This window comes from Petaurus breviceps, unplaced genomic scaffold, assembly GCF_028583685.1.
Source record: "Petaurus breviceps papuanus isolate PSGF00001 unplaced genomic scaffold, PetGlider_PUasm1.0 175, whole genome shotgun sequence".
NCBI classification, from domain to species: domain Eukaryota; kingdom Metazoa; phylum Chordata; class Mammalia; order Diprotodontia; family Petauridae; genus Petaurus; species Petaurus breviceps.
In genome coordinates this window covers 22,020,593-22,047,825 of record NW_027185764.1, presented here as the reverse complement: position 1 = coordinate 22,047,825, position 27,233 = coordinate 22,020,593, and the positions used below count along the sequence as shown (strand labels likewise).

At 34.7% G+C, this 27,233-nt stretch overlaps 1 protein-coding gene across 6 annotated transcripts in view; it reads left to right on the top strand.

The window, feature by feature from the left end:
• TRRAP (transformation/transcription domain associated protein) overlaps nucleotides 1-27,233 on the top strand; it is a 175,007-nt gene that overhangs the window by 34,614 nt on the left and 113,160 nt on the right. For 4 of the 6 annotated variants that reach the window (XM_069084881.1, XM_069084880.1, XM_069084877.1 and 1 more), the window contains exons 23-40: nucleotides 1,008-1,207; nucleotides 4,360-4,577; nucleotides 4,707-4,913; nucleotides 6,938-7,198; nucleotides 7,885-8,046; nucleotides 9,051-9,147; nucleotides 11,886-12,007; nucleotides 12,642-12,812; nucleotides 15,277-15,345; nucleotides 19,902-20,021; nucleotides 20,335-20,454; nucleotides 21,134-21,298; nucleotides 21,399-21,580; nucleotides 21,887-22,085; nucleotides 22,786-22,914; nucleotides 24,532-24,798; nucleotides 25,634-25,840; nucleotides 27,000-27,158. In XM_069084881.1, coding sequence (XP_068940982.1) covers nucleotides 1,008-1,207; nucleotides 4,360-4,577; nucleotides 4,707-4,913; nucleotides 6,938-7,198; nucleotides 7,885-8,046; nucleotides 9,051-9,147; nucleotides 11,886-12,007; nucleotides 12,642-12,812; nucleotides 15,277-15,345; nucleotides 19,902-20,021; nucleotides 20,335-20,454; nucleotides 21,134-21,298; nucleotides 21,399-21,580; nucleotides 21,887-22,085; nucleotides 22,786-22,914; nucleotides 24,532-24,798; nucleotides 25,634-25,840; nucleotides 27,000-27,158 — 3,055 coding nt within the window. The remainder of the gene's footprint in view (nucleotides 1-1,007; nucleotides 1,208-4,359; nucleotides 4,578-4,706; nucleotides 4,914-6,937; nucleotides 7,199-7,884; nucleotides 8,047-9,050; nucleotides 9,148-11,885; nucleotides 12,008-12,641; nucleotides 12,813-15,276; nucleotides 15,346-19,901; nucleotides 20,022-20,334; nucleotides 20,455-21,133; nucleotides 21,299-21,398; nucleotides 21,581-21,886; nucleotides 22,086-22,785; nucleotides 22,915-24,531; nucleotides 24,799-25,633; nucleotides 25,841-26,999; nucleotides 27,159-27,233) is intronic. The other 2 variants (XM_069084882.1, XM_069084879.1) reach the window with 1 other exon arrangement.

The following is a 27,233-nucleotide window of genomic DNA, read 5'->3' as shown; positions in this document are numbered from 1 at the left end:
TACATCCTTTTAGCATGAAAGAAATAGTTGTTGATTTTTAAACAGTGTGATTTTATTATCTTATCATAATCCTACTATCATTTAATTTTCTTTTAAACACATCATGGAGAAATTTTTAAATTAATAGACTTATTTATATTTATTTAGTTATTATCTACTGAATAATACATTTCTTCTCATAGTAATTAATTAAAAAGATTGCTAGTTCTATAATAGCAGCATGTAACAACTGAAGTTTAAAAGTGCACTTCCAACCTTGGTAGAATTTTTTTAGTTTTAAGTTTTCACCATGCCTGCAGGGTGGTATAAGCTGTGAACAAATGGTGGGAATAGTATCCAGAAAGGATGAGGAAGAGGAAGGAAACATACACAGAAAATGAATGTATCACTTTTATATTAAAATCCCTAATTTTTTTATGCTGAGCTGAATATTTTTTAGTTTCAGAAGCCTATTTCATACCTTTTAGAATTTTGAAGAATCTCATAAAACATGTTTCTGTAATTATTTCTTCTTTTGGTGTGATTTTCTTATTACTATAGCATGAAATTTTGGGGGGGTTCATTTTGTAACATAAGTATGTATATTGGATCTTTCTTGAGCATTGTTCAAAATTTTGTTATCTGATGTTTGGAGTTTGACTTGTTTAATAGCATTGTAGTCCTCACAGATAAAAGACAAATATCTCTTCTCTTAAAATAGAAAATAATTATAAAAATATTCAAAATACCATTGTGTGATTGCTATTTTGTTGAATGCATATGTATTCTTTGAAATATGTTCATTCTCTTTTCAATTGGTGACTAAATGTTTGTGGTGAAATTGAACCATCTTATCATGTTTGAGACTAGGATCTGCTAAAGTTAAAGTGGAGTAAGTGAGTTGAGTCCGGGCTTAAGAAGAAGGAAGGAAGTGGTTGCAGGTTGTAAATGAAGCCTGTAGTGGTCATGGTTGAATTGCCAGCACAGTTGTCCAGGGTTCTCACAATAGATGTAATTTTGTCTTTTAGCTTTACAGAGAAGTCCATACCCAGTATAATCATTTCACATCGATACAAAGCACAAGATACCCCAGCACGTAAAACTTTTGAACAAGCATTAACTGGGGCATTCATGTCCGCTGTCATCAAGGATCTTCGACCTAGTGCTCTGCCCTTTGTAGCCAGCTTAATTCGTCACTATACCATGGTAGCAGTAGCCCAGCAGTGTGGTAAGTACAGTATGTTAAATTCACTTGAATTTACTGTAAGTTGTAGTTGAATCTTTTTTTAGGCTATTCTTAAACTTTAGCTATACAATAATTGGCACTTCAGTAATATTACTGATATGTCAGGTCTTCTAAAAAATATTTCATTTTTTTTCCAATTAAACATAAAAACAATTTTTAATATTCTTTTGGAAAAAAAGGGGTTCTAGATTCTTTCCTTTCTTTTCTCCCCATCCCCTCCCTCACAGAGCGAGCAATTCAGTATAGGTTATGCGTGTGTGGTCAGTCATACAAAACATTTCCACATTATTCATGTTATGAAACAAAACAGACCTTTTAAAAACTCACAAAAAAATAAAATATACTATGCCTCTATCTACATTCAGACTCCATTAGTTCCTTCTTTGGAGGCAAATAGCATTTTTCATTATAAGTCCTTTGGAATTGTCTTATATGTTTGTATTGCTGGGAATAGCCAAGTTATTTACAGTTGATAATCATACAATATTGCTGTTACTGTGTACAGTGCTCCCGTGGTTCTGCTTCCTTCACTTTGTATCAGTTCCTGCAGGTCTTTCCAGGTTTTTCTGAAAGCTCTTTCCAGGTTTTTCCGAAAGCATCCTGCTTGTCATTTCTTATAGCACTATAGTATTCTGTCATAATCATATACCACAAATTGTTCAGCCATTCCTCAGTTGATGGGTATACCTTCAATTTCCAGTTCTTGGCCATCACAAAAAGAGCGGCTGTAAATATTTTTGTACAGATACTTTTTCTCTTCCTTTTTAAAAAAAAAATCTCTTTGGCATAAAGACCTAGGAGTGGTATTGCTGGGTTGAAGGGTATGCACAGTTTTATAGTTCTTTGGGCATAATTCAGAATTTCTCTCTAGAAGGGCTGGATTAATTCATAAATCCATCATTAGTGTATTAGTGTCCCAATTTTTCAACATACCTTCCAACATGTGTCATTTTCCTTTTCTGTCCTATTAGCCAATCTGATAGATGTGAGGTATTTTCATTTGCATTAGTGAATTAGAGGATTTTTTTTCCATGATTATAGGTAGATTTGATTAATGCCTCTTCATAGCCTCTGACCATTTATTGACTGGGGGACTGTGATATGTCAAGTCTTTAAAAAAAAATCATGCTTTTCCCCATTCCCCAACCTGGCCCCTGCAAGTGTGCTGCGACACCCTTGCACTTTAAGGAACCTCTCCAGTGGATCTGGCTGCTTGTAGAAACGAGTCGAATAATTGTGAGAACACTGATAAAGTATGAAAACTTACTTATTTGTTGTCTTTCTTTTGAAGTGTGGCATTAATACACTCAAGTATCTCATAGGTACCTACTTACTGAGCAGTGCTCACCACTTACAGTGTCTGCTTGTGCAGGGCTAATCTTTTCACCATTCCCCGAAAATACAATACTCATTCTTGCCTTACTATCTTTGTTTCTATCCTGCCTGATGTTTATACCCTCTCTGAACCAGTTCAAATTCTGTCTATATTAAAAGGTCCAGTTTTAGTTTTGCAAACCCATATAAATGATTCCTTCCTTCTGTGAACTCTTCTGTAGTTGTGTTTAGTACCACACAATTGTTTCGTTTATATTAACTTGATCTCCATAACTAGATTGCAAACTTATTTCTGGCATTGACTGTGTTTGAGGTGTTATCCCCTACAATCGGGCTTACAGTAAATATTCCCATGCCCCCAATTGATATGAAAGAATAGGAATGAGCATTTACCATGCATGTGTACGTAGGAAATAAAATGACTTATTTTTTTATACAGAAAATTTTATTTGATACATAGCAATTTTTCATTTACACTTCCACTTTTCGGGATCTTTCAGTAGAATAATATAGTTATTTACCAATGTTCCCTGGGCCTCCTTGGCGTTTTTCCTTTACTCCTTGGGGGTGCATTTACCCCAGGTTGGGAACTCTTGCCCTGCAGTGTGGTATTATGGCAGAGGTGTCAAAACATAGGGTGGCCAGAATGAGATTGAAATGTAGTTGGGAAATATTTAACAAAATAAGCAAAAATACAATATAATGACCGTGGTTTTCTAAGTCAACTCGTGGCTTTCAGGGATCCTTATGTACCTTTTTGGGACCCTGTTTCTATTTGAGTTTGACACCACTGGCAGAGATAATACAGAAATGGCTTGCAAGTTGGTCAGAAAAACTTGAATTCCAGTCCTGACATGTATGGGTTGTATGATGCCAGGTAAGTTAACGTTTCAGTGCTTCTGGCAACTTTCTAAGTTAATAGGTTGCAGAGAAAGTGCCAGTCTGTATCAATAGAGAAAGTGCTTCCTTAGGAGTTGTCTTCACTGAAGACAGGTCTGGTCAGAAAAAGCCATCCTCTATAGTACTACCTGGCACCATGCTGAGTACATTGGAGACGCTTGATAGTGGGTGTTTTTAGCACTTGTCTAGTAAGTGTTGGTGTTCATCATAACTGAATATGGTGCTTTCTATGATAGTGATAAGTGGTGTGTATGTGTGTGAGAGACAGAAAAGACCCAAATATAGAAATTAGTCATTTTCATTATGTAGCTCTTAATTTTTGTAGCTACTATCTTTCATTGACCATTTAAGGATTGTTATGAAAAATGTAATTTAACTTTGATTGAGATGAAAGTCGCATGCTGTATAATGAAAAACAGTTGAGACATGTGGTTTGTATGTAAGTTTTGTTACACAGTTTAAAAGAATTAGACTTCAAAGTGCCTATCTTGAATTCTCATAACTATAATTTCAGAGTTGTAGAGTTTTCAGGATCATGATAGGTATTTAGACAAGTAAAAGGGGGGTAGTAGCATGATAGAGTGATACTGGGCTTGTAGTAAGTAAGACCCAAGTTGTAATCTTATCTTTGATCTTTGCTCGCTATATGACAATGAACAGTATCACTTTAACATTGCAGAGTCTTAGGTTCTTCATGTGGAATTTAAAAATGTCTCAAGGACCTTCCTCCTGTGTTTTTTCAGAAACTCTCGTGAGATTAAAAATGTGGAAAATGCTATGTAGATGTCTATTTTTATAAAAGCAGTAGAATTCTGTTGGGTTTTATTTTGGTCACTTTGATTTTTTGAAAAATTGATTAATCTTTATCTCTGTTCTCTGCCGCCTCCTTACAACTCTAGGTCCTTTTTTGCTGCAGTGCTATCAGGTGGGAAGTCAACCCAGCACAGCCATGTTTCACAGTGAAGAAAATGGGTCAAAGGGAATGGATCCTTTGGTGCTTATTGATGCAATAGCCATTTGTATGGCATATGAGGAGAAGGAGCTTTGTAAAATCGGGGAGGTAGCTCTAGCCGTGATATTTGATGTAGCAAGTATCATCCTGGGCTCAAAGGAAAGGGTAAGTATGCTGTTTATTTGGGGAGTTTATTCCCCTTCTGATTTTGTGCATTTGGAAAGATGTTAAATGTTTCCTAAATATTTAGCAAACTGGTGCGGAACATTTATTTGTGCTGTTTTCTGTTTTTAGGCTTGCCAGCTCCCACTCTTTTCTTACATTGTGGAACGTTTGTGTGCTTGCTGTTATGAACAAGCTTGGTATGCAAAACTAGGGGGTGTGGTGTCTATTAAATTCCTCATGGAACGACTACCTCTCATCTGGGTCCTCCAGAACCAGCAGACTTTCCTTAAAGCACTTCTTTTTGTGATGATGGACCTGACTGGAGAGGTATTTAATGTATGGATGATTTCAGCTTGTACTTTTGATTTTTATATAGTAACTGAGTACTACATAGTGTTAGTGTGCTATTCAGATAATTCAATGGTTTTGATTTACAGAGATTTCTTTAATTTTAATAGTCACCTTCTTGCAGTTTTACCATTTGGTGTTATATGATTGCCAGGGTATTTTAAAAATCAAAAGTACAATTTTTTTTCCCCCAGAACTGAATATACTGCTTTGAGAACAGTGTTCTTGACCTTTTATGAAGACAACAGAGCAGAAAATTTCCTCTGCTGGTTGTTAGTAAATTGTAGTTGGATAGATAGATAGATTAATTCATTGATAGATAGGTAGATAGATTTAGTTGTATAAAAATTATGTCTGATTTGCCAAGCACCATTAGTTGAATGTTTCATGGTTCAGAGTCCTCAAGTGAAAGGCAGTGGGGATGAGAATGTAGCTATTAAAAAGTAAAAGGAATATGAAGACCACTGCATTTTAACTTAATGGAATTCATAAAGACTAAATATTTGTATAATCCTGTGCTTGAGGGAATGGATAAGAATAGAGTCCTGTCAGTTCAATTCTATAAACCTTTATTAAGCACCTGCTTACCTGGTAAGCACTAGGAATACAGAGGTATGAGTTCATATTCTACTGCCACCATCATTTTTATTTCCTCAGCTCCTCCCATTTTTATTTCCCTTCAGTGTCATCTGCCCATTAAGACACTCATACCTTAGATCTTATCATAACTTGAAACTGTTCCACATCCCGTATATTGCTTTGGACATTCTGTTTCCTGCCCTTTTGTTCTATTACTCCCTTACTTCTCTCCTACCTTGTTTTTTCCCCTTATTCTAAGCCTTTGGCTTTTATTCTCTCCTCGCTCTTCCTGTTAACTCTGTACTGCCCTCCCCTGCTACTCTCTCCTTATGGTCTGCAAATCAGATAACTGTCTTTCGCTTCCTTGGTTTACTAATCAGTTCCTACCCTGCTAAGCTAAACTGTAACCTTATGTGATTTTGGCTTTCTCCTTGAGCATTCCTCCTCTGGAGCAGCTAGCTGCTGTCAGACAAAGGCATGAAACTTTGATTCCTGACTACAAATTATGCTAGCCTCAACTCTATTCTCAAATTTCCCTTGGAGATACTTTATTTAAATCCCATGTATTCCTTATCACACTCCACACATGTTGTCCCATATCCTCTTTTCTCTCACCTGTTGTAATGGGTCCCCTAACTGGTCTTCCTTTATCTTACTGCTGACCTTCTCTTTACCACAATTTGTTTTAGCCATTCTCTAGTCGATAAATTCCCCTTTGTAATGAATTTTGTCCTGTGGCATTTCTACCTTCGTATATCTAGCACTTAGCATGGTGTCTCATATAATAAACACTTAAATGACTTATGAGTTATATTTAAATTGAATTATGAGAGAGTTGTTCATAAGCTTGCATATGGATAAAACAAATGATGTTCTAGACTGCAGGTGTTTAAGGAAATATAGCCTCATAAAAATGATGAGATTATATATATATATATGTATATATATATTTTTTTAAGCAATTGGGGTTAAGTAACTTGCTCAAGGTCAAATGGCTAGTTTTTGTGTTAATTGTCTGAGGCCTTGATTTGAACTCAGGTCCCCCTGACTCCAGGGCCGATGCTCTACTCACTGCTCCACCTAGCTGCCCCTTGAGGTTATATATTCTAAACACTTGCTGCATTGAACCACACAGTTTATCTGTATGTAAACTTATGAACCCCTCATAACAGGATCTCACTCTAGAGAATTTTGTTATTGGAGTTATGAAGTGGTTTTACTCACATAGCCAGTCTTTGGGCATGGCCCTTAATGATAGCATTTTATTTATTAAGACTTTGGTGTTCCACAGATAAGTTCAAAAGAAAATTTTAATTAGTTTTGTATTTAGCAGAATTATTTGCATTATTTTTCTTTTCTTTTAGCAAGATACGATGACCACAATGCTCATTTAAGTCAAATATTTCTGATTTAATGTCTTCATAAATTCTTAGGTTTCCAATGGAGCAGTTGCTATGGCAAAGACAACCTTGGAGCAGCTATTGATAAGATGTGCAACTCCTTTGAAAGACGAGGAAAAATCTGAAGAGATTCTGTCAGCTCAGGAGAAGTCTTTTCATCATGTGACACACGATTTAGTTCGAGAAGTCACCTCTCCAAATTCCACTGTGAGGAAACAAGCCATGCATTCACTTCAGGTGCTGGCCCAGGTGACTGGCAAAAGTGTGACAGTCATTATGGAGCCTCATAAAGAGGTGAGCATTCTTCAGTGAAATCAGGGCAATAGGCAGAATGTCTGACTGACTCCTGTTTAATTTTGAAATTTAGTCATTTGAAATGCTATTTTTGATTTCTAATCTCATACAGATTTTTCATAGTAACCCCCTTTGCTATCTTCCTATTAAGATTGGTTAGCAATACCAAGTATAAAAGATTGTTCATTTTCTGGGATGACATAAATTGGTAAATTTGTAGCCTCGGAGTAAGGGGAATAGCCCATGATTTGAAGACCAGAATTCAAAGTAGACTAGAAGGAGAGAAAAGAAGGATAAGGAAAGGAAATGTTCTTTTAAAAAATATGTTGAAACTACATTTACTTATTAGAGTTTAAAGGAAGGGGACAGAGGGTGTTCAACTGCATGTTTAGGTAGGTGTTTAGGTAGGCAGGGAAAAAGATGAATCGAAAGATGGAGAAACAGAAAGAAAATTAACAACTCAAAGTTTGTGGATTCTTTTGTAAGACTACTTTAGAGACTCATGCTGAATTTGTAATATTAATCATATCTGATATTCTTTAGATTGAGTGAAAAACATTTGTTCTGATAAAAAAAATGTTAGATTTTTGTTTCATTCAAAAAAGCATTTTAAAGCTAGGTATTTATTTCTTTTAAAATGTTAACTTGTTATTTATACTTTCTCCTTTGTATTTTTTTTTTTGTAGGTTCTTCAAGACATGGTTCCACCTAAAAAGCATTTACTTAAACATCAACCTGCAAATGCCCAGATTGGCCTAATGGAAGGAAACACATTTTGTACAACTTTACAGCCCAGACTATTTACAATGGATCTTAATGTGGTAGAACACAAGGTTTTCTATGCAGAGGTATAGAGCTTTTTACATTTCATAGTTTGCCTAATATTTTTTTTTCAGAGAAACTGGCATGTAGTAACTGACAAATTAATTATATATTATTTATTTTAAATTTATTATATTTATTTATTATCTATATCAAATAAAATTATTATTATAATAAATTATTATAAATAAATAAAATTATAAATATTATATTATTATTAAATAATATATTTATTAGAAATAAACCATTATTTATATTAAATAATGTATTTATTATTAAAATTATTTTTAATTTATATAATTATATAATTAACCATAATTAAGTTTAAAGAGTTTAACTAAACAAGACACTTTGGATGTTGACATAGGACCATGTTTCTCATTATGTGGTGGACCTGGAAAAGAATATTTTTAACAGACTCACATATTGTGGGAATCAAGGGTAGTATAAGATATAGACCATATCATGAAGGAGCTTATAGTGTTTCAGAGATAAGACATTCATTAAAAAAACAAGTTACAGACTGATACAAAACATGATGAAGATCTAAACCCTAGAAGTTTCAAGAGAGTTGCTATCAATTAGGTCAGTTTATACACCAGTTATCAGGGGAGACTTTATTATGTTCTTGCAGATTGAATTGGTGATAGAAGAATGAATGGATATAGGTAGGCAAGAGGGAATAGAGAGACCTTTCCTCTGGAGGGAGAATAATGTGAACAAGGATGATATTATGTATTCCTGGGTAAGTTTACTTTAGTCAAAGATAACTGCTTTTTGAGACTTTGACTATTCTATCTTAGGACAAAAAAAACCCAACATTTTGATACCTTGATTTGGAATTTGTCGTTGATTTGCCTGAAAAAATTGCTTTTTGATCGAACTGACAATTGATTTAAATTGAATTTTGAAAGTAGTTCATTGTTATTGAAGTGTAATGCAGAAGACTAGTTTATGTAGTTTGCAAAGCTATTATAAATGTCCTCCTGTGATCACTAGTATAAATCGATATTTTATCTTTGTTTTTCAGCTGTTGAATTTGTGTGAGGCTGAAGATGTTATCTTAATGAAACTACCATGTTACAAAAGTCTTCCATCACTTGTACCTTTACGAATTGCAGCATTGAGTGAGTAACAAATAGAAAATAAGTTGTTATTCAGTCATGCCTACCGTGTTTCCCTGATAAGACCTATCCCGAAAATAAGCCCTCCCCTTACTGTGTAAGATTCCTCTAAAATAAGCCCTCCCCCCAAAATAAGCCCTATTGAGATTGCTACTGTAGTGAAGGTGATCCCCTGTGCTACACGCTACATTACGGTACCCTCTGTATGCACCGTCCCGTCCCCCCCCGCCATGAAATGCACGCCGCTCTCCGAGCTGCATCCAATCAGAACTGCAGCAGTGAGCGCGTCATCCTGTTCTTCCCCAGTGATTTGCTTATTGAATAAAGGTACATTTTTTTGTTCACATTTACCTGTTTATTAAAATTGCTGTCAATGTTCATTAAAATAAGCCCTCCCCTGAAAATAAGCCCTCTGGTGTTTTTCTGTCCAAAAAAAAATAATAAGACAGTGTCTTATTATCGGGAAACTCGGTAGCTCTTCATGATTGCATGATGAAATTGCTCAATTTAAAGATCTCTTAATTGCCTAATCTAATAGTCTTTTCCCAGTCCTTGTCCTTCTTGACTTCTCTGTAACCTTTGATATTATGTCCCTTACTTTTCTTTGAAACTCTCTTCTTTTTTAGATTTTTGTGACCCTGTTTTTTTTTTTCCTGGTTCTTTTACTGCTTGAATGACCATTTATTTGTCTCCCTTGCTAGAATCTTTATCCAGGTCACACCTGCTAATAACTGTAGGTGAGTCCCACAGCTCTATCCTGGTCCCTTTTATCTTTTTATACTATTTCTCTTCATGATCTCATTAGAATACATGGATTCAATTGTTACTTTTATGCTAATGATTCTTAAATCTACATATCCGGCCTTAACCTCTCTATTTACTTCCAGACTCACCTCTCTAATCTTAGTTGAACTGTCCTTTGGGCATCTTGAACTGGATGTCCCATGAAGATCTCAAATTTAGTGTGCTTTCCCCCTAAATCTCTCCTTCCTCATAACTGCTGAGGATACCATTATCCTCCCAGTCACTCCTGTTTGAAATTAGGTGTCTTCCTTGACTATTAATGTCACTGTTGCCCTGTTGACCCTCTCATATCCCGTGGGTTGCCAAGTCCTTTCAGCCTCACATTTGTAACATTTCTTCTCCCCTCTGACACTGCCACTATCTTGGTGTTGGTCCTGTCCTCTCACGCCTGGACTATTTCTTTTTTTCCTTTGTAATATATTTTTGTTTGTTTTGTTGGATATTTTTAAATTGAAAAAAAAAAATTTTTAGTTCCAAATTCTTTCCCTCCCTCTAACTCCTCCCCATCCCTTTTGAAGGCAAACGATATGATATCAATTATACATGTGAAGTCATACAAAACATTTCTATATTAGCAGTGTTGCAAAAGAAAACACAAAAAATCCAAGAAAAATAAAGGAAATGAAAAAAAAGTATGAGTCAGTCTTCAGTTCTCTGGAAGTAGATAACGTTTTTCATCAAGGGTCCTTTGGAATTGTCTTGGATCATTGTCTTGATCAGCATAGCTTTCACAGTTGATGGTTATGATGATATTGTTATCATCATTATGTGCACTGTTCTTCTGGCTCTGTTCGCTTTACTTGGTAGCAGTTCATATAAGTTCCCAGTGCTTGACTGTCTCAATAGATTTTCTCTTTCCTCACTCTCCCTTGCCCTTCATAGCCATTTGCATGGCCACATTTTGTCGTTTCTGCCTTCATAGCATTTCTCATCTATACGACACAGACACAGCCCTTATCTGGGTCTTCATTATATCTCACCCTAGATTTATGTAGCCTCCTAACTAGTCTCGCTGCCCCATCTATCCACTTCATTTTGTCTTCTAAGCAGCTGCCAAAGTAATGTTCTTGAAGCAAAGGTCTGACCTTTCACCTTCATCTTTTTCTGTCCAGGTACTCCTTATTACTTCTAGAATCAGATGTAAACTACTTTGTTGGGCATTTAAAGCCCTACATAACTTTTCGCATTTGTCTTTATTCACTCTGTAGTCCAGACAAACTTTCCTCACACACCGCACTCCATCCATCTCTCCTCTTTCTGTCTTTGTCTAGACTTTTCCCTGTCCCTGGAATGCATTGCCTCCTCATTTTCTCCTTTTGGAATTCCAAGTTTCTTTCAAGATACCTCAAAGGATACCTTCTCTATGAGGTCTTTTCTTATTTCCTACAGTTATTAGTGACTGCCTCCAGCCTTTTTTTTTTTTTAAACAAGAAAAAAAATCTTGTATCTGTTTTATATGAATATACATCTTCACACTCCTCCATTAGAATGTAAAGTTCCCTAAAGACAAGAGCTGTTTCATTTTTGTCTTTTTTTCTCTCAGAATTTGATACATAGAAGATACTTAATATACATTTATTGGTTGATTTAATTGATTCCAGGCTAGTAAGTTGGGCCACTTCATTCTGACTATTTGTTGGGTTAGGGGGATAAGCTGCTTGGCTGTTGGGGCCAGGTTGGGGTGAAGTGAATAAAGGCACCTTGTCTTGTTTCTTGAGACTGAACTCTGTTCTAGATAATACAGTAAATGGAAGAACATGAGCTTGTGTGTTTGTCAAAGGAATAAGCCATTGATTAGGTTTAGCCATGATAAAATTTTAGTATGACAAAAGAGTACTAACATTAGGAATCTTTAGACAAAGAAAACCATTGACATACTTTCATAGGTTAATGATAAAAATTGTACTGATTGCATTCTCTTCTTCCCTATCTTTAAGATGCTCTTGCTGCCTGCAATTACCTTCCTCAGTCCAGAGAGAAAATCATTGCTGCACTTTTCAAGGCACTAAACTCAACAAATAATGAACTGCAGGAGGCAGGGGAGGCATGCATGAGAAAGGTTAGTGACATTTTAAAACTGTTGGTTTAAATCCTTTGTATACATCTTGGTGAACTCTGCTCTTTTATTATTCAAAGGCTCAATATAGCATAGTTACTTGCTTTTTATCTTAAAAATATTACTGCAATTACTATATTGGTTTCTAGCTGCTAGCTTTATCTGCATAGTTGAGAATGTAGTTGTATTATTTTTTAGATTTTTCTTATGAATGATTTATTCTTGAAATTAAAATTTAGGTCTCTTTCATTATTTTTTTTTAATTTTTAATTAATTTGTTTCCTTTTAGTTTACAGGATTCAATTCCACAATTCCTTGAGTTTCACATTTTGTCCCCCTCCCTCCCTTCCCCCCCATGGCGGCATATAGTCAAGTATAGGATCTGTAAATACTTTCACATTTTTTCATTATTTTTTAAGGGATAGCAGTTGGAAATATGTAAAAAAGCAGTTTATCTGAAATAATTCTAAAGCTAATTCTTCAGTATTAGAGTAATTTAAATTTCTTTTATTATATATTAATCTATATTACATTGTTTAAAACCTATACATCTTCTATAATGGTTTAAACTGTATTTGTTTTTCAGATACGTCTGTTTTTCATTTTGATTGTGTCTGTATGTTTTGTTTTCTTACAGTTTTTGGAAGGTGCTACGATAGAAGTTGACCAAATTCACACACACATGAGGCCTTTATTGATGATGCTGGGGGATTATCGAAGCTTGACATTGAATGTAGTAAATCGTCTTACGTCTGTCACAAGACTCTTCCCAAACTCCTTTAATGATAAATTTTGTGATCAGATGATGGTAAGCAAAGTATTTTTAGAAATGCCTTAGAATTAATTTTCTTTAATTTGAAATGAGGAAAATCAAACTCTCCATATCTTAGGGAATTTCAGTATTTTTGGTGGATAAATATGTGAGTTAAAGTTTTTTGTTTTTTTAGGTTTTTTTTTTTGGTTAGAAAAAGAGAGGATTTCAGCTCCTTACTGTTTTACTTGAAGTTTGTGTGTGTGTGTGTGTAGACATGTAGAGAGAGACAGACATACATATACATATGTGTGTATATACATACACGTATATACATACATATATGCACAATGGCACTTTGTTTCCTTATCGGCATGATTTGTTTAACTCAGCAGACCTACCTCTGACATAAAGGTTATTATGTTCAACATTTTAGATTAATTGTGTTCCAAATGCTTTTATTAATTATGTGTATGTGGTTGCTTTGCTTAGCAGTAGTGTCAGTAGCAATATCTGACTTTCTCTGAATAGTTTTGAACTTTGCTATATTATTTTTAGGGTTTTATTACATACAATCTGCGTTTAAGATCAAGATTCAGGTCTCCATTACTTTTTAATAAAATTTTTATTCAGAACTTCACATAAAAATGAACATTGTATATGAAACTCAGTCTTGGTTTCATAGTAAATTCAACTTTCAGAACTGTCCTGCTTGATTCTTTCTGAACTTCCTTCAGTACTGCTCTGTGCCTTTTTAAAAAAAATGCTTTAGTGACTTGCCTCCTTTTTTCTTCTTTTTTGATATCACCTTTACCTGCCCAATTAAAAATAGAAAAAAAAAAAAGAAGAAAAATCTTGTAGTGAATAGGTATAGTCAAGCAAGACAAATCCACACAGTGCCACATCCAACATTTCTCTGTTCTGCACTTGAATCCATCTCCTCTGTCAGGAGGGAGGGGCATAATAGAGTTCAGCCTAAGTCTTCTGGAAATTTGGTAGTCATTGCATTGATCTCTATAGTGCTTCAGTCATTAAAATTGTTTTGCTTTATAATGTTGTCATTGTATAAATTGTTTTGCTTCTGCTCGCTTCACTCCTGGATTCTCTGAAATAATCTTTTTGTCCTTTTCTACAGTGCAGTAACATTCCATCATATTCTTCTACCATTATTTGTTCGATTCACCGGTTTACAGGCATTCCTTTAGTTTGCGGTTGTTTTCTTTTGTCCCCCCCTTTGAGATCAGGAAGTTTGTTTTGGAATATTTCCTTCTTGCTGTTAACCTCCCTCTTAAGTTCTTTCCTTTTTTATTCCTTGCTATTTGCCTGTTAAGTTTGATGTATTTCTACACCGAGCTTTGTATGTGCTTTTGGATGCCTGTGTGTGTGTGAATACGTTGAACCGAAAAGAAGTTCATTTGATGCTCACGCCCCCTCACGCGTCATATTTGCTGCATACTGTTCTCACATATCTCAGTTAGGAGAAATAAAGTGGCACGTTATACGCACTTCATTGTCTTGTTTTTATGCTAGATGTATTCCCTTTGGTTTTTTTGAGGGCAATTGGGATTAAGTGACTTGCCTAAGGTCACATGATTAGTAAGTATTAAGTGTTTGAGGCTGGATTTGAACTCAGGTCCTCCTGACTACAGGGTCAGTGCTCTATTCACTGCACCACCTAGCTGCCCCGGTCTGCTTCCTTCTGTGCTTTTGGGTGGTATAGTTGCACTTATTTTGGACCTGTGTGGATCACCTGGGCTCCTGTGTAGATCTCCATCTCCTGATGTTAGATCAGTGTTGAAAGTACTAGATCTTCAGGGCCCTCTTTGGCTTCTTAGGACACAGTACTTAGAGAGAGCTCTTGGACCCCAGGTGCCTTAATTTGAGAGCTACCAAGCCTTCCTACCTGATAACTTCCAGGCTTCTTACTAGAGGTTTCCAACCACAGTCATGAACTTCTGATTGGCTTTTTGTGTAGTTTTGTGTACTTAATATAGTTTCTGATTGAATATCATGATCATTATTTGGCCTGGTGTCATTCCTGTTGCAGGAATAGTTTTGCCAGAAGTCTCCAGCATTATTATTTAAGGGATAAAAAAGTATTACAACTATTTGTGGAGGGGATGGTATGTTAGTAACTAATATACTTTTTTTTCTTTATTTTACCTAAATCTGAATTGTTTGTAAGATGATTGTGAAACATGTCATAGAATTATTTTAGATACTGTTAAAGGTAAATGAAGTTGCGCACTAGTCTTTGACACTGGATCTTTGAAACATGATATTAGAGTCATAGTTTAGGGACCATAGTTTCTGCCCTTTTACTTATTTTGTCACTTTTGTTTTATCCAATATAAATTATGTAAAGTTAGATATGCCCATATTTATGTCCTAAATGAAAACTCTTTATTAAGGGTTTAAAGATGCTAAGTTAGTAACTTATTTGTTATTTGAAGCAACATGTGCTATTGTAGATCTTAATAAAGTTAGACTAATTGTTCAATTAATGTTGTTTTTACAATAGCAACACCTACGCAAGTGGATGGAAGTGGTCGTTATCACTCACAAAGGTGGACAGAGGAGTGATGGAAATGTAAGTGACTTGTTCATTTTGAGGGAGGGGGGGCTTTGCTATGTGGCATTGCTGTACACAGTTATTTTGGTTAACACCAAAACTTTGTTTTTGCTAAAATATTAGGCAGTAGCTTCTTTGTGCAGTACATTTTATGTATATGATTGACAATGAATTGCTATCTAGTCTTATTAATAATTAAGTGTAATTTTGACTGGCATTGATATACCTGGTTCTAGGCAAGCTCCAGAATTTTAATTCTGATACTTTTTTACCCTTAATTTATGTTCCTTTTGATAACAAGGTGCTCAATATAAAATTTACCATTTTATAGTAAAATTTACTAAAGGATTTTAATATTTAATAAAAGAGAAATCTTACCCCCTTGTTATTATTACACAGATTCTCTAAAATGGGCTTGCTTCTCAGGACATATGTCCCTCTTCTCCCTCTACAGTTTGATAGTATGCTGAGTTAACTTTTTGGAGTGGGGGGAGTGTTGAGTGATACTTTGGGTTACTTTCATTCTTACAGACTTGTTCTCAGTATTTGAGGTTGATTCACTAATACTGTTTTTTTCCCCTCATAATTTAATGCTTTTCTACTACTTTGAATCTAACATTACTTACATTAAGATTTGAAACAAGTTGATTTTTAGCAGGTAATCACTAACTGTTATGGATGGGTTATAATGTGAATGTGTATTGTCATGTATGGGTTGTGATTCTCTTAGGTTTCTGTAAAGTCTGATTGGATTTTACAGCAATCTTTGACATAGGGATTTCTGTATAGAAATTCAGGAACCTAATCAAAATAGCTTCCTGTCATGTTGTACTTAAGTGTTAGATGCTTCATTTCATTTCAAACTATGAATTTTCTTGCTTTATTGTGCTTTGTTTCAACCATCCTCTGTCATTGTTTATTTATGTAAGTCAAATTTCCTGTTTTTAAAGGAACTAACTGAACAAAATTAAGCCAGCATTTTAACATTGGAAGAAATTTTACTTAGGATGTTTGTTATTAATCAGAAATACTAAAAGAAAAATGGCAAGTCCCATTTTGGACTCAGTAGAGTACATTAAAGAAAATTTATTCTCTAGGGGGAAGGAGAAACAAAATGCCTTCTGTATTTCTCTGACTTGCAAGTTAATTTATACTTCAACTTTTCCATTGGTCTTTAATAAGAAGACGTCGTACTCTGCAAAGCACTCAGGCAAATCCGTGAGAGATGTTTTATATAACTTACAGAATGAGTCTTCCCCAAAGGATAAAATCCCTAAGTCTTTTTAGTAATCTTTTCTTACTTTTTTTTTTCAGGGAGGTGTACTTGAATTTAGAGGTTAGCTGTGCTCCATGAGAAGTACTTTTTATTAGTAATAAGTAATACTCAAAGTGCATAGCCAGCTCCAGAGAGGATCTAATAACTTACTAGAAAATTCAGAGAATCAGAAGTTGAGATGATGGTTATTTTTTCATTGGAATCGAATGGCCATATAGCCTTTGTTTAAGAAGGCTGCCCTCTTCATCACCTAATCCAGGGCTTAGCTGCTTTTGAGTCTAAGCGTTGACATTTTGTTATGTGTCTTACACACCTCTTGGAATTATTGGGATTATGAAGAGGGAAACATTTAGCTTGCTTATGCTTATAAAGAACACAGGAAACCATTGTTCTATGAAAAAATAAACTACAGAAAACTTACCTTGAATCTTCTCAGTTATTTTGTTATTAGTGAGGAAGGGGCTATCAAACTTTTTCTCATATCTATTTCAATTTTTGATAATTGATTGCAGCCTCTTTATTACTGTATAATAATTTAGTACATGATAACCCACATTATGCTAATACGCCATTTTATTGGACCATTTACTGTTTGTAGTTAATTTTGGGGAAGTATGATCATCTCCTCAGTATGTATGAGTTCACATGATAGTCACTGTCAAGGGCTCTCCTCAGTGTTTAAGCCCTCACAGATAGCTAGAAACATCTCTCCTCTTCTGCGCCTGAAGTGTTTCTCCTTCTGGTGGGAAAACTGTTTTTGATACCTTACTTAGGTCCATTCATAAAAGGTTGAACCTGTTTATACTAATGCTAAATAAAACAATTCTCTTTTCCAAAATGCATGCAAATAGACCTGTTTATATAGTTTCTTAGCTTATAACTTCTCGAGTCCCTGTTCTTCATTTTGGTTGGGGATGGGTGCTTTCTCATAAAAGATCTGTGTAGTTTGACCATGAGGGTTAGAGGTTTGTCCTGTCGTATGTCTGGCTATTCCTCTGTCTGAAGTGCTTTCTGAATATTGTCTTTTCATTGTCTTGTTCACTCATTAGTTCTTATTGTGCACGAATGTGTGGGAAGTTATGTGTAAATAACATAAGTAGAAAAAAAAAAAAGATGATTTTCCTCCCCATCCTCAGGAGAGCATTTCAGAGTGCGGGAGATGTTCGTTGTCTCCATTCTGTCAGTTTGAGGTGAGAAAATAACCTATTAAGTCAGTTTATGACTTGCAATCTGAAGAATAGTATCTCTTTTTCTTTTTTTTTCCTTTTCCTTTTTAGTTGCATTTTTTCATGCTGTAATTTTTGTTTTGGTTCAGCCTGCCATGGAAGGGGTAGAGGTGAGAATATCAGTGAAGGCAACAGGAGGTTGTTTGTTGTTGTTGTATTTGGTTTTTTGCTGTGACTTGTTAGCTGTATTGTTGTTATGTAATGGGCAGAGTGCATTGTGCCTTTGAGTGCAGTGAACTGTCATTTGTTTGTCTGTGGCAGAGTTGTATTAGTAACAATGCTGTGAATTGTTAAGGATGCTAAGCATGTTTTATGTTAGGAAGTTTGAAAACAGATTTTAAAGAATTTTAGTTTTTTACTTTTTACGATATTTCAATGCTATTTTTGAAAGGACTCATTCTCTTTGGATTTTTATCATTTCAAAAGTTGTATGAAAAATCATTCTTAACAGTTCATTGAGGGCAAAATTCAACATGTAGCATATGTGTGCATGCTAGAAAGAGTATTTCTTTCTTGAGATCAAATTATGGGTTTCCTTTCAAACCATTAAGACTCCAAATCTATTGACTAGAAAATGAGCCTTATTTTATTAAAATGAACAGCACATTATTTCAGTATGGATAAACTGTAATGCCTTGGACTAGCCTTATAACCTCTGAGCTTCAAGTTTTCTCATCTTTAAAAAGCATGGGGGATAATAATACCTACACTGAACCTATCTCACAGTGTTGTTGTCAGACTCATAAAAGAGTGCCTTTGAAAGTTCTTTGAAAAATGTACAAAAGAAAACATTATTAAAGTCATATAATTTTAGGATATATTTTATTACTGCCTGTTCATTAGAATACCTGAAAATTTTATAGAAGAAGGTTTGCAGGGTGTTTTATTTTTAAGATAAGAATGGTGGAGAGAGTTATGTAATTTTCTTATTTCCTACACAATTCTCCATTTGTCAGTTCAAATAAAAATACTCATAGATGTAGATCAGGAACCACTCTCTTGATTAATTTTTGATCCCCATGTCACTTGCCCTGTGAAGGGTTTAGGGAATTGATATAACCTATAGGCAGAGTCTTTCAAGACTTTGATATTTTTTTGGCATTTTAGTCCTGACTCATTTACCTTTTTGTTCTGACACAAATTCTCTCTTTTAATTAATCTAAAATGGCAATAGCAACACTGTGAGAAGTAAAAGTTTTGCAACTAAAAACAGTTGCCCAATAAAGGATATTCCTGTATACATACACTGGAATCATGCTTATTATTTCTATAATTCAAAATTCCGAGCACCAGTGTTAGAATGTGTTCAGAGGCCTGATTTAGTTGTTGCTAGAGTTGAGAAATCTCAAGGCAATGATAAATCACTTTATAATTTGGCATTTCAATTAAGCATAAGTACTGAATGCCTAATATTGGACTAGAGTATATGAGCTTTGGGACTTCGGTGTATATTGGGGTTCCTTAGTTCAAGGATCTTACACTTCTATTGGAAAGAGAAAACTTAGACATTTGAAACAATTAAAGAACAATATTTCCATCATATATTAAAATGTATTCTGAAAAATTTGAATATAAAGCTAACTATGTAGTGAATCACATTTTCCTATTGACATCCATTATAGGGAGGCATTGCATTAGAGAAAACCCTGAACCTAGGAGTTAAGAAACCTAGTTTCTAGTCCATTTTGCCATAAGCCAATTAGATGTTCTTGGACAAGTCACTTAACCTCTCTGGGGTCTGAGTTTCTTTATCTAGAGTTGAATTAGATCATCTCTGAAGTTCCTTTTAGTTCTAAACAATCTATGAAAACCCAACAAAATAAGATAACAAAAGTTGGAAAATATTGTTTATTAATTAATCAATAAAAATCAGAAGCCAGAGTGAAAATTAACTTCTTTAGTCCATAGTTAGTTATAAAATAGGTAGGTTGTTGCTTTTTACACGTTAACTACTTGCTTTGGTTGGCTAGCCATGCTAATGTAGCCTGTCGTAGGGTCTGCCGCAGTGTTTGAATATTTAGCTAGCAAGTGTTCATTGAACTCTGATTTTCAATTCTGTTGTTCTTTATTAGGAAATGAAGATTTGTTCAGCAATTATAAACCTTTTTCATCTGATCCCAGCTGCTCCTCAAACCCTGGTCAAGCCTCTGTTAGAGGTTGTAATGAAAACTGAGCGGGCTATGTTGATAGAGGTAAAAGCATGATTTGATTTGGTGCATTGTTACATCTGTTACGGAGTTTTCATATTATGTGTATTTTAAATTTGCCTGACTAACCAGATACCTTTTTCCATATCAAAATTGATTTTTTGAAAGTTAACGTGATTTTTATAAGACTTAAGATAATTGGCAGCCTTAATATTTAGAGTTGATTTGCTTAAACTATTAGCAAATTCTTGTAATAAAAAAAAACAGTAATAGTGTTTGAAGACAGATTATAAATTAAAAAGATAACATCTCATAAATGAAAACATGTGTAGTAATGTTTTTACTGAATATTTTTCAGGCTGGTAGTCCATTCAGAGAGCCCTTGATAAAATTTTTGACACGGCACCCTTCCCAAACAGTTGAATTATTCATGATGGAAGCTACCTTAAATGATCCTCAGTGGAGCAGGATGTTTATGGTAATTATTACAGGAAAAAAGCCAGATTTTCTTTCAAACATATTTTGATTGAGAATTCAGAATTTTTGCCCAGTGCTTGTAGAATCTCTGCTGCAAAGACTCCATGGCTAAATTTATAGTGTTAGGGTTATAATTCTCTTTTTGCATCCCAACCCTTTTCCCTTCATATGACAGCTGGATGCTTTCACCAAATACTTTCTCTACGAAACTCATCAGTTCCGAGTTCACTTGAACACTTTTGCTTTCATTTGCACACATATTTCAGCATTGCTCTTTTATACTAGACTCTCATGCATGCACATCTCACCCTGTCATCTCTTATACACATGCTCTGCTGTTTGTTTGATGTATGTGTAACACCATCTTCTGTCATGCAGAGGGTCTTGCTTAGTTACCCCCTCTATTGAGTTTAATCTTGCCTGTTCTTGCTCTATCCCCTACAAGAGCCATATGTTGAACCGCATTTGTAGATTCTCTCAATAGCTTCCAGTCTTTAATGTGACCAAAGTAATTTGGAAACCCTGGATTAAATATATGCAGGATGTGTGTTTGACCAAATGTTGAAAGACCAGTGCTGGAAAGGAACTTGACAAGTCTTCAAGTGCAGTTTTTTGGGTATCTTTTCTTGTTTAATTTAATGTAACATTAGACAGTTTAAGATATTTTATATTCTTTTTAGAGTTTTCTAAAACACAAAGATGCTAAACCTCTTCGAGATGTCCTCGCAGCCAATCCAAACCGATTTATCGCCTTATTGTTACCTGGTGGTACACAGGCAGCTGTGCGCCCTGGTTCTCCTAGCACGAGCACCCTGAAACTTGATCTTCAGTTTCAGGCTATTAAGGTAATTCCTTTGATAGAGAGCATTTGAAAATCCCAAATCTGCTCATCTGGGGCATTTTGTCAGTATCCTTGCATTTGTGTTTTTTTTTTTCCCTTGCTAGATCATAAGCATTATAGTTAAGAATGATGAATCCTGGTTGGCAAATCAGCACTCTTTAGTGAGCCAGTTGAGACGTGTATGGATCAGTGAAACTTTTCAGGAAAGACACCGCAAAGAAAATATGGCTGCAACAAACTGGAAGGAGCCTAAACTCCTGGCTTACTGTTTACTGAATTACTGCAAGTAGGTGTAATTGTTCTACTTCAGGTGGAGTAATTTGTTTTATCTAAGTATATTCACTTAGAACAAAAAATGTGTCCAGTAAATAATTGAAATTCAGACTTGTCAGTGAAAGTTAACTTCATTTGGTATTGAGAGACACTTCAGATAGTAATAACTGATTGTACCCCCAGTGAAATTCATACTTTGGTAGACTCTGAGATTTGCTTTCTGAATTGTTCAAAAGGCAATGCTCTTAGGAAATTGTGCTATATAGTTGATTAGAAAGTTTTCCATAAAGAGCTTACTTTTTTAACCTTGATTTTTCAGAAGGAATTATGGAGATATAGAGTTGCTTTTCCAACTGCTTCGAGCCTTTACTGGCCGTTTTCTTTGCAACATGACATTTTTAAAGGAATACATGGAAGAAGAAATCCCCAAGAATTATAGCATCTCTCAAAAACGTGCCTTGTTCTTTCGCTTTGTAGACTTCAATGACCCAAATTTTGGAGATGAGCTGAAAGCCAAGGTAAAGTTACAGGAGGCAAAAGAATTTGTATTGTGCTTCTATTGCTATGGAGACCAAACTATTTCTGAAAAAATGCCACAGAAAAAATAATCTGGCTCAGCAGCAAGACTTTGTCTCTTCTTTGGAAAAATTTCTTTTTTTTTTTTCTTTTTGGAGAGCAATTGGGGTTAAGCGACTTGCCCAAGGTTATACGACTATTTTTTTTTTTTTATGTGTGTGTGTGTTAAGTGTCTGAGGCTGGATCGAACTCAGGTCCTCCTGACTCCAGGGCTGGCGTTCTATTCACTATGCTACCTGGCCACCCCTGTTTTCTTTGTAGTGAGAAGAGCAACACCAAATAGTCATTTCTTTTCTTTGGCTTCTTACATATCTTTTCATTTTTTTTTCTTTTTGGAGGGGGAAAGGCAGAGCAATTGGGGTTAAGTGACTTGCCCAAGATCACAGGGTTAAGAAGTGTCAAATGTTTGATGTCAAATTCGAACTCAGGTCCTCCTGACTCCAGGGCCGGTGCTTTATTCACTGTGCCACCTAGCTGTTCCCTTTCCATTTGTTTTTTAACTCAAAAATAGGAAAAAGGATACAAGTCCTTCTTGTAGTATTAGATGATTTGCAGTTTTATGGTACATTTTGGGCGGTCTAGTTGGTAATCACAGCAAATAAACAGCATGATGTTCTTCTTTATTTTCCTCTTCATTGATAGGTTCTACAACATATCCTGAATCCTGCTTTCTTATACAGTTTTGAGAAAGCTGAAGGAGAGCAGCTTTTGGGACCTCCTAATCCAGAAGGAGATAATCCAGAAAGCATTACCAGTGTTTTTATTACCAAGGTGGTAATTTCCATAGTTGAATTGTTGTTACACATATGAGGACTGTTAAGTATGTATGTGTTAAGGGTTAATTGAAATAATTTCAGTTTTAGAAATAATTTTTTATAATTTTACTGATTTGCACTGAAGCATCATATTACATTATTTATCAGAGTGAGTTCACCCCCTCACCCCCTAGGAGATCAGGGGGAGGTTCTTATGCTAGAGTAAGTTAACTAAGCCAAATTTAAAATATTCCAAGCATAAGATCAATATATTAAAATCCAATTACCATTTAAAATTTTTTTGAAAACTCTGTTGGTTATGAAAGATCTATTCATTAAATTATAGTTTTTGATTTGGAGATATAAACAATAAAATGTCAACTTTTAGACTAGGTTCCGTTACTGCTATTTTTTTTTTTTTTTTTTACAATATTGCAAGCAAAGTTTTGTTCTAAAATGGCGGTCTGGTTTCAGTAACATTTTAAATTAGCTTAGGTTTTACATTTCACATACTATACCATTTTCTCCTTTCTGCCTCTCACCTTCAGTTTGTAGAGATTTTTACTATCAAGGACTCCTTTAAGTATTCACGTTACTTTATGTTTATTATGGACTAAAGTTGGACATTGTATCTACATGGTTTTTTGTGAAGTGTTTAGTGTATATGTTTGTCGGAGTGATATTTATTGTCAGTTTTTGTCCTAAGATTGATAAATGAGACATTTAAATAGGTTATTGATTAATATTAATGCTATTTGGAGGGAAATGTGTGCTTCTCCCTTTCTTTCAGAAGGCATAGACACTTCTTGTCAATGCAGAAAGAAGGGGTTTTGGTAGTTACTAATACTACATAGCTGACCTTTGAAACCCTTATTACTTTAGGTAGTCTTGCTAAATTCCTTTTCATATGCTAGTTCCAAAGGAAGAGTAAACAAGACCAGAGAAAAGTGCCTTGTTTATGTCCTGATAAAATTGGCCAAATTCTGTATCCGTATCACTGAATTCCCACTATAACTGTCTGAGTTAGAGGGAGGGGAACTTCCCAGCAAAATTTTTTCCCTTGAGAGGTTCAACAATGTTTTGAGTTGTAATTTTATTGAATTTGCCTTAAATAAATGGATATTTCTGTCATAGGGCAACTCTCTTGTCTTCTTTCCCTGGGGTATTTCAATATTAAATTCTGTATTTTCCAGAATGGTTTTTGAATATAAGTAAACCTAAGCACAAAGTGAAGATCAGTTATGGCTGCCAGTTAAAAAAAAAGTTTAATTTGTGATTTGGCTTATACTGAGCAGTTTCTTTCATTCTGAAACATTTGTTTGGCAACTAACTTGTATGTAGTTTACAAGCTCTGTCTGGACAGATTTGAATGTTTAATTTTTCATTCTATTTTAATTTATTTATTATTTATATTTTATATTTTCATTATATTATATAATTAATTAAATTTAATTAATCTTTAAAAAGATTAAAAGAAATATACTGTATTCTGTTCTACTAAGGAAAAAATGTTTTAAGTTATTTTCCTACTTTTCAACTCTAATATTTTATGCTTTAGGTTTAAGTTTATTTGTGCAACGTTCTTTACAGCAAAGTCTACATAAATACATTTCTCTTTCCTTTCTGTGGTTAGGTGCTTGACCCAGAGAAACAGACAGACATGTTGGATTCCCTCAGGATTTACCTTTTGCAGTTTGCCACACTTCTTGTGGAACATGCGCCACATCACATCCATGACAATAACAAAAACCGGAATAGCAAACTACGGCGATTGATGACTTTTGCTTGGCCCTGTCTGCTGTCTAAGGCATGTGTGGACCCAGCATGTAAATACAGTGGGCACTTACTCCTGGCGCATATCATTGCTAAATTTGCCATACACAAGAAAATTGTCCTCCAGGTACCTTACGATGTTTTTCCCCCCTCCCTTTAGTTAATTTTAGTCACTTCTCCTGATTGTATTTTTTTTATACTTCACTACTTTGTTGACTCTTTCTTACTTAACTTTAGTGCCCAGCTGTTTTCTAGAGCACAAATCACATTTCATTTATTGCTTTTTCCTGTAATTGTAATTAACTTGGTATCTTAGAATAATAGTTGGTAACCTATAAATATATAATAATTAAAAGAAATATTTTGATAACAGTATTTCAGTATAATTGGTTTCTATTATAATACGTGTATTTTAGTTTATGTACTTAAAATGTTATTCCAAAAGGGGTGCATTATCTTCTTCAAACTGCCAGAGGGGTTCGTAACACAAAAAATGTTTAACTCCCACCCTCTTTTGAGTATGATATCAGTGAGACCTTGGCCATAAAGTTGATCTATGTCTAGGTCTCTTAGGTTTGTTTTTTGCTATGGTCAAAGATGGGACCCAAAACACGTCTTGTAAATATGTGACACTTGTTACCACATGGACTGTGGTTATGGAGTGTTGGTGGTTCAACCCCAAACCTGTACTTTCTACTGGTGGAATATATATATATGCCAAACTAATAAGTGTCATTGGTAAAAATCTTTCAGGACATACTCAATTCACTGATAGTATGAATCATTAAAAACATTTTTAAAATTGGTGTCTCCATTTTTGTGAATATTTTCCCAAATTTAAATGAGTTTGTGAAGCAGATATTTTTTAAAAAGATAATTTTATTTTAGTCTTAATTCAGTTATTGTTGATATTTAAAAAAAATTGATTCTCAGATCATGTCTTGATGAATCTCCTATGCTAGGTTTTTCATAGTTTGCTAAAGGCTCATGCAATGGAGGCTCGTGCAATTGTCAGACAAGCAATGGCTATTTTGACTCCAGCAGTCCCTGCTCGAATGGAAGATGGACACCAAATGCTGACTCATTGGACTAGAAAAATCATTGTAGAGGAAGGTCATACAGTTCCCCAGCTAGTTCATATTTTGCATTTAATAGTCCAACATTTTAAGGTATGTAATTTGGTTTTCAGCATTTTGCTTTCAGTTTTTGACTTTTTTGGTAATGCTATTATGGTCATTTACCTTTTAGTAAAGTTGCTACCTCATAAATGATACATGTATGAGTAAGTATTTTGGTTTCCTCTCATTAGGAAATAAAACTGCTTACAGTGTTGACTATGCCTTAGCCTCTTTTTTATATTTTTCTTTTTGCCTAGAGTCAGGGTATATATGTAGTAGGGTACTGAGTAAGTATTTAACTGAGTAGTTTCTATTTGACTTTTTTTTTTTAATTTTTAAAAATTTTTTGCTTTTTTTGGGGGGGGGGGGGGGAAGCATGGCAATTGAGGTTAAGTGACTTGCCCAAGGTCACATGGCTAGTAAGTGTTAAGTGTCTGAGGCCGGATTTGAAATCCAGTCCTCCTGATTTCAGGGCTGGTGCTCTATTTCATTGTGCCACCTAGCCACCCCTCTATTTGGCTTTAAAATCCAGATTTTTATTTTTATTTTTTTTAGTAGAACTCTCAAACCAAAATAGTAAATGTTTTTTGGTGTTTCTCTTTATAGGTCCATGCAGAAGCAGCCTCTTGTAAGGAATCTATATTCCTTTCACTTTAATTTTAAGAAGCCTGGGGTTATATTGACAGTAGTCAATTCATTTTAGTGTTAAGATTTTATATCTTACAGGTCTTTGCTCAAGTCTTTGTTAAATTGTTCTTTGAACCTTGATTAGAGTTGAAGGGAGTTACACTCCCAAAGACATTTGAGTTGAAGGGAATTATCCTCCCAAAGATATTTTAGTTTCTGACCTTTCTTGAGTGTTGAGGTATAAAGTGCATACCAAACTAATAAACATCAGCATTAATCTCTTTAGAACATATTCAGTTCATGGATAGCATGGAACATGAAAAACATTAGAAAAATTTCTCCCTCTTTGTAAAAGAATATTTCCCCAAATGTGAATAAGTGTGTAAAACAATTTTTTTTTTAAAAGATCTTTATTTTGGTCCTTATTCAGTTAAGACTCAATTTATAACAAATACATATAGGAACAAAATTTTTATATAAAATTCATTTTTTAAAGAATTCTCTGAAAAGAATGAAATGGCTGCTATGCTTTGTAATATATGGAATTAAATGTATTTTTATTGACATTGGAAACTTTCCATAGGTTTATTACCCAGTGAGGCACCATTTGGTGCAGCATATGGTGAGTGCCATGCAGAGATTAGGATTCACTCCCAGTGTTACCATTGAACAAAGAAAATTGGCTGTGGATCTGGCAGAAGTTGTCATTAAGTGGGAATTGCAAAGGATTAAGGATCAGCAGGTAGGAATGATAATTCTTTTATATTCCCTGTAGCTGTTTTTTTTGAAAAAAAACTTATCCTTAGAAATCATAAAC